The 7,882-nt window shown below is 48.8% G+C and overlaps 1 protein-coding gene across 1 annotated transcript; it reads left to right on the top strand.

Annotated features, from left to right (window-relative positions):
- Positions 1-284: 284 nt before the first annotated feature.
- LOC138129117 (unconventional myosin-XVIIIa-like) lies at positions 285-7,126 on the top strand (the record flags this gene model as incomplete). Its single annotated transcript, XM_069045388.1, has 4 exons — positions 285-685; positions 740-847; positions 5,760-6,032; positions 6,087-7,126. Coding segments are annotated over 3 exons (669 nt in total), but the record flags the coding sequence as incomplete, so codon positions are not given.
- Positions 7,127-7,882: the final 756 nt, after the last annotated feature.

The following is a 7,882-nucleotide window of genomic DNA, read 5'->3' on the forward strand; positions in this document are numbered from 1 at the left end:
GCGTTGGAGGCGCAACTGGAGAATGAACACGAGGAATGGACGCTGTTTCTGAGTGAGAAGCACGAACTGAAGAAGTGGCTGGCTGCGGCGGCCGAGGCCGAGAGGAACGACAGGGCGGGCGACGAGGCGCTGCTGCAGAGGCTGAAGCGGGACCTGAAGAGAACCAAAGTGAATGTCGGGAGGTAGTAAAGACAGTAGAGACTGTACGGGGTGTTGTAGACGCTGCTGAGGGACACTCAGACCCAGCTGTAACGACGGAAAGCGGACAATCCCGCAAAACGTGATGTCAAACAGCTAAGAAACCAGCTGGAGGACCAGGAGTGCGCCAGAGCCGTAGCCGTGAAGGCGAAGGTGGACCTGTCCGAGACGAAAACATTCTTGGAGGAGGCCAACAGGGCGAAGCACGACACCGAGCAAAAGGTCACGGTGCTGAGCAGAGAAAAGAGCGACCTCCAGAACTAGCTGGAGGAGAACGAAGAGGAACTAGCCGAAGTGTTGAAGAGGTACAAAGCGGCCGTCCAGCAGATGTCGCTCGATCAGATCGCCCTGCAGGAACAGGTGTCGCTGGTGTCGGAGCGAGAAGTGAGCGCCGCAATCAGCTTAAGGACCAACTGGCCGAACGCAAGACGAAACTGGAGTCGGTCGAGAGCATGGGCGACGCCTCCTCCAACCTGCTGGTCAAGAGGTAAACCTCGTGCGGTCTCCGGCGCGGATCCGATAAACACTCTTAAAATTGCAGGACCGAGCTGAAAGTGAAGGAATTGGAGTCGAAACTGGAGCTGGAGCAGACCACCAGAGGGCGCCTCGAGGTGCAGATCACCCGCCTGAAGGAACCCGTTGAGAAGCTCCATTCCGAACAAAAAAAAAAAAAAAAAAGGTGCCCGAGGGCACGTTTAATCACGCAACAGTGTGCCAAATTGGGCACATGGTACAGGTTTCGGCAGTTTACAGTTTAGGTTTTTTTTTTTCCTATTCCTTAATTACAATGTGCAATTTGCAAAATAACAACAAATTTTGTTCCTGGGTCCATTGCTGTTGCTGGTTCCGTCCAGTGGAGGCTGCACTTCCGGATTGACGCTTGGGAGAGCAGTGAGTGACGTCATCTATTGAGAGGGTTTACGGAATTTGACGCGAGCACATTAAAAATTTCCTCATTTTTCAAGAAGGGAATCTCCGTTAATGGCGGAGGCCAACATCTTGTCTCCTCGTGTACAAGCTCCTGTGCCCCGAGATATTTCGGGCAGTCGATAATTCGATGAATGGGGTCGTCGGGGGCGTCGGGACATTCTTCGCAGCGATCGCAATCTTCTTTCCCGATGCGGTAAAGATGGCACCGAAAGTTGCCGTGACCCGTTAGAACTTGTGTTCTTTGATGTCCTGTGGCCGGAAGCGTTTGTACATCTGTGGAGACTGATGGGAGGAAGGCATGCGTAGTCCGTCCTTTGTTGGATTCGTCCCAACGAGCCTGCCAGATGTCTTCCGCTCGGAGTTGCATGTAAAGTGCTGCATGGGCGGTAGAGTCGAACACACCTGGCTCGATCAATTCATTCTGAAACAGAGAGCTCCGACCCCTTTTCAGGGCTCGGAGTGTGTTAGCACGATCAATCGCCAGGTCAGTGGGGAGGAGTCCTGCGAGAACACCGGCGGCATCTGTGGAAACCGACACATAACTATTTGTCAGTAGGCGGGCGAAAGTTCCATACAGGGACAAGTATTGTCTTTTCACTTTAACACGGTTAATGGCACTTATCCAGAGCGGTGACGCGTATGTTAATATGGGGAGGATCGCTCCGTTGTAAATTGTCCGTAGCGTCGATGGTGCGGTCTGCCCCCAGTGTCGAGCGGCGCGGCGGCGAAGTCCCTGAGTTATATGACGTGCTCTCCGAACCGAATGGGTGGCATTTGCTTCGAAATTTAGTTTGGGGTCTATTATTATTCCCAGGTAGCGCTGGTTTTGTACGTTTTTGATCGGTTTCCCATATAATCGTAATTTTATGTCTCTGTGATGTACACGTGGCGGAGACTTGTGCACCATCCACACAGTTTTGTCCTCCGACACTCGCAGCTTGTTTTCGTGGGCCCATTCTGCTACTCGATCTAATGCCGATTGGGCTGTGTTGATTAGTGTTTGCCTGGAGTCACTGGTGACGATGATTGCCAGGTCATCAGCGTAAGCTACCACCTTTATGCCCTCGGGCCACTCGGAATCGATGAGGGGGTCAAGCATGAAATTCCACAGTGTCGGGCCCAGAACCGAGCCTTGGGGGCATCCTTTCGTGATGAGCTTGTGAACCGAGACGCTTCCCTGTGTCAAAGTGACGGTGCGGTCGCTCAGGTAGCTCTTTAGCAGGGCCAGAAATTCATACGGGATCCGCTTATGTCTGAGGACCTGAAATAGCCCCGGCCACCAGACGTTGTCGAAGGCGCCACGGATGTCTATAAAAATAGAGAGTGCATATTTCCGGTTGCCCTCAGTGACAGCTGTTTGAAACGAGAGAAGGGCGTCGGTGGTGGAGCGGCCCGATGTGAATCCAAACTGATGTCGAGAGTGCAGAGGCGAGACCGTTCGTGTCAGCATGTCTTTGAGAAGTTTTTCTAATATTTTTGCGTATGCTGGTAGCAGCGTTATTGGTCGGTAGTTCTTCACGCTGCCAGCGTCGCCGGTAGGGTCTTTGAGCAAAATGACCAGCTTTCCCTCCTTCCAGGCAGCGGGAAAGTACCCAAGCCTCCAGCACGCATTATAAATTCGGAGTAGTGAGCGGCCCGTCCATGGGTGTAGTAATTTGATGAGTCCCACCGGTAGCTGGTCCACGCCAGGGGCCTTGCCCGGCCTCAGATCAGCCACGATGCGGTCGAGATCCTCGGCAGTAAACGGCTCGGCTTGGTGCGGTAGGGCATTTATGGCTCTGAAATCTTGACTAAATTCATCCTGAGTCCTGGTGTTTGCGGAAGAGTCGTCGTCCGGGAGAAGTTTGTGTATGAGAAATTCTAGCGTATTGTGGGGCGTTAATGTCGGCGAGTTGTCTTCCCGTGTGAAGCAGCTTAGGACCCCAGCCTTGTGAAACTTCTCCGCGGCCAGCCGGTAGGCGACCCCCCATGGGTTTCCTGCCAGATCCTTTTGGACGAATCGGGCCCAGCTCTTTTGTCGCGCTTCCGTCAATTTAGTCTTGAAGCGTTCCCGGGCTGCCACCATTTCCGTGTGGAGGTGGTTGGCGTATTCGGGGTGGCGATTCTTGTAAAGTAGCGATTTCTTGCTCAGGTAGATTTTTCGGGATCGCTCGACAGCATCTGTCCACCAGTCGGGTCGATGTGCACGGTACCTGCGCCTAAAGGTCTTCGCGGCCGCACATTCTCGCACACCTGTGTAAATAAAGTCGACGGCCCGGTCGACCGCAGCCGTGGTGTCTAACTCTGGGAAGCTTGCGTCGAAGTCGTTGTTCCAGTTTTCCATTTTTTCAGAAACGTATTCTGGGGAGAGCTGTTTGTAATCAATTACATATTTTGTCTCTTTTACTTGAGACGAGGTCGTATCCTGGTTGCCGAAAAGTGAGAAAGTTATGGCATTGTGGTCAGATACAACGAGGGTCTCCGTGACCTTCCAGTTGTTTATGTGGGGTGTTGCTGTTGGGTTTGTAACCGTTAGGTCTATGTGACTTTGTCCGTTGGCAGAGTGGAATGTGGCGGCGTTGCCGGGTTGGTTTGCAACATCTAAGTCATTTAGGTCAAAAAATTCCTGAAGCAGCGGGGACCTGGTGTCGTCTCTGGTGTCGAACCATCTGGTTGACCGTGTATTGAAGTCGCCGCCGACAATGAGCCGAAGGCCTACGGTCGCATTTATGACCCTTTGTAGGGCCGGGAATTCTGACCTGATGTCGCCAGATGGTGGCAGGTAGACGCTCGCAATGGCCATCTCGGTTTTACCAAGCTGCATTGTTACGACGGCAATGTTTTCGGCGGAGATTTGAGGGACAAAGAGCGGTGTCACAAGATTGTCATTGTAGATAATAGCAGCCCTGAATTTTTCTGCTGCGACCGCCGCTACCTTCAGACCTTGCAATTGGGGTATTTTATAACCCTCTTTGTGGCGCCAGACATAGGGCTCTTGGATGAGCGCCATGGCGACGTTTTTTTCCAACATGTGCGCCAGGAGATTGTTTGTTGCAGTGCGTGATTTATTCAGGTTAAGTTGTATGATGTTGGGCTTATTATCCATCAACTTCGTATGTCGTTGAGTTGATGATGTCCTGAAGTCTGTGTATGTATATGGGGCACATGTTGGAGGCGGTGTGATGGGCTGTATCTTTGGCTCCGCTGCGTTGGCAATTTACACATCTGTGGTTGCTCGGGTTATCGCGATTTGGACACTTGCTGGCTTCGTGGTCCGAGCTGGAACAAAAGCCGCAGGCCTGGGGAGAGTTGCAATTTTTGGCGATATGCCCGTAACGTTGACAGTTATAACATCTTGTTACAGTGATAAAATCACGAATCTGATGTGATCGCCATGACGTGTATATCCTGCCGGTCTGCAGAAAGTGCCGGCGTGCTGCTGGGTGCACTTCTATTACGTAATTTACAGATTCGTTAGGGGCACGTAACTGCGAATTTTCTGAAGGTCTTCGGCCATGTTTAAAGATTTTCCTGACAAAATGGTCTGGAACTGAGTCCGGTAGATTTTGTCCACTCAGTTCTTCCAGGAGCTGCTCTTGAGTAACGTTTGCTGGTACATCCATTACCTGCATTTTCGGCCACATCTTTCTAATCGGGACCGCTTTCAGTTTCAGCTCTTTGAGAACCTGCGAATCTCCCAGCTTTAAAATCGAGTCACAGCGTGACTCAAGTAGTACCGCGTTGTCTTTCATAGTAACAATCTTATCAACGCGTATACCATATTCGCGGGCAGGGCGGGACAGAAGAATTCTTTTAGTATCTTCTGCAGTGTGCACTCCAGGACAGCCTTCTTCGGGGACGATAGTAATTTTGTGTTTGGGAGGCGCGGGTTTCGTGGCTTGCGTAGGTTTTGTTGCTGAGGCAGTTGGGGTCCGCGCTGCAATGGCCCCGTACGTAGGTGTAGGAGCTACTGCTGATGCGGCAAGTTGCGAGGCTACCGCGCTCTTAACGATTTCGCAGATTCTGCTCTCGTCTATCGGGGGTGGATTTGAGTTAGACGCGAGTTCCCGCTCGTTGGACAGCAGGGAGTTTAATCCTTTCTGGATAAGCTCAAGGGCCAACATTGTGCAGTGACGCTTCCCGAGCCGCTCCTTACTCGTCATAATAAAGTCGCGTGCTACGGCTAGGTTAGCGCTACATACCTTGATTACAGCGCGCCAGTCGTTCATGTCAGCATCTGGAAATTGGACCGGAGTTCCTAGCTGAGCAGCTACGCTGACTTCCGGGGTCACAGATTTCCGGCGATTGGAGGTGGACGCCGCGGCGGGTTTTGCAGGCATTTTGATAATTTTTCGTGCACTTTCTGACGCTATCGGCAGAGGACCCCGTGTCCCCTACCTGGACGGCCGGAAAAGCGCACCACTTGCACTTGAACAACACAATCACTAGGTCTATTTCCTTTCTAAATTCCGCACGTCACCTTTACTTAGTTAACAGCTTTTTGGATAATCTCACATAAGATTCGACACAGGAAGCGGCCCAGACGATGGCGACAGCGTCTGGCCTCGAGCGTATGAAACAGAGTCGGAGCGGAGTGGGGACGCAGCAACCGCACGTCTGCTTCGCTCAAGCGCTCGGACTCGACTACTGAACCATTCCGAACAGTGCACCGCGAGGGTGCGCGAGCAACAGGGCCAAGACCAGATCAGAAAGCTACAACGTAACCTGCGCGAAGTCAAGAAGAAACTGAACGGCAGCCTGGCAAAGGAGTCGGAAGTGATCCTGAAGAAGAAGGAACTGGAGAAGAGGTAAGAAGCGCTGGAAACGGAGACGTCGATTGCGCGGATCGACTTGAAGTTGGCGCTGAAGCGCCAGGCGGCCATTCAGGGGGAGCTCGAGAACAGCACTTCGGACAACTCGGACAGGTAAAGAGGGCGTTCGCGTGGCGTTCGGTGTGATTGATCATTTCGATGTTGCAGCGAGCAAGACACCTACAGCTCGGACTAATCGGTCATCACCTTCCTGGCGAACAACAGGTCGTTGACGAATGTCTTGGAAGTCGACGACCAACCGCTCCAGCACCGAAAGCACGCTAGGCAAGGACTCGTCGTATGCGTGAGTGGTGGCCAAAGTCTGGAGAACCATTTCATTGACCTTCTGCAGACAAGAGGAAGACGACGCCGCAGCCGACTACGTGTAGGGCGGGACGATGCGATTTTTTTTTCACTGTGATAAGACTAAGATGATTCCGACGAGTTTTTATACTGTAGTACTTAGCTCCGAAGGTGTAATCAAAATGTTCACGCAATCAAACTCCTTAGCAGGGGCCAGGTTTGTTCGTATTGAATTTTTGTTTGTTCGTTTGTTTATTTTCTGTGTATGAGTTGTAATTATTCGTGTATAGACGATTCTTTACAAATGGAGATCGTTGATATATTCTTTATAGACGTGTACTTGTATACCGAGACATTTTTTTAACATTGAACATGGCCCATACTTATTCCCTATGTTCAGTTTTAAAAAACACAGGTCAATGCATGCATGTAATCACGTAACCAAGGTAACGAAAATAAGTAGTTGACAGTTTAACAAAATGGTCAAGTTGTTTGAAGAAGAAATACACATAATGCAGTTATTCTATGCCAATCAGAGCATTAGAAATGTGCGTGACATTTCCAATGCAACACATGATAGACCAATTCCATCAATCGGAACAATTTTTAACATTATCTCAAAATCTCTGGTGTTCGGTATAGTTGGTTGCATAGCAACTCACAATGCATTGATCTGTGTTTTTTAAAATTGAACATAGGGAATAAGTATGGACTATGTTCAGAGTTAAAAAAATGTCCCGGTATGTATACGCTTCACATGTTTATAGTAACTGGTCAATGTATTATAGCAGTTGGAAGGTAATAAGTGTTAGGTTTTAAATTTTATAAGTCTCTGTACCTAGAAGTTTTGCCATATGCTGTATTATAATTTCAATGTTGTGGAAATATATTGTTTACAAATATAATGTTTTTTCTCATGATGGTAATAGTATATTATGTTATGAGGAGCAAAAATGAAGTTTTATGTGCTATGGCTGGTAGATTGGCTGCCGAACGCAGTGAGGCAGACAAACCAGCCAAAGCACATAAAAGCATTTTTGCTCCGAATAACATATACTATTTTTTCTTCAAACCTTCATAACAAATTATTTAAGAAATGTTAAGAAACCAGGTAGGAATTTCAAATGATTTAGCTAGTTTACTTTACTGCCGCTCATCAGCGGAGATAATAACTTCACGGACGCCCTCAGCGGAGATAATAACTTTATCTGCCGCTCGTCAGCTCGTTAGATACCATGACAATGAAGTGACACTTCAGCATTATCAATGTAGCAGGATAATGTCATAACTCATAATTTACCGACGATTGAAGAAAAAATTGTTTTATCCAACACATACAATATCCCCTTATTATACAAAACAGTACAACAAATTGATATGACCTTGAAGAATAGACAATCTTTGATACAGTTAATTTCATTATAATCTTTGAGATCATCTGCAGATATGAGTTTTTTGCAAGTTAAAATCATAGCAAGAGTATTTACATTATAAATGTCAAAAGAAGTAATGGATGTAAATTAGTTTTGTTTCCGTAGAGGCATATGGAGGGAGCGGCGGAGACGAGTTCCTCCCGGTACCCAAAATATCCTAATCTTGGATGCAGGTAGTGAAGGGTTGCAGGAGTGGTAATTATCATCTGCACATTTAAAAAATAATTT

The sequence above is a fragment of the Tenebrio molitor genome, chromosome 4 (assembly GCF_963966145.1).
Source record: "Tenebrio molitor chromosome 4, icTenMoli1.1, whole genome shotgun sequence".
Lineage (NCBI taxonomy): Eukaryota > Metazoa > Arthropoda > Insecta > Coleoptera > Tenebrionidae > Tenebrio > Tenebrio molitor.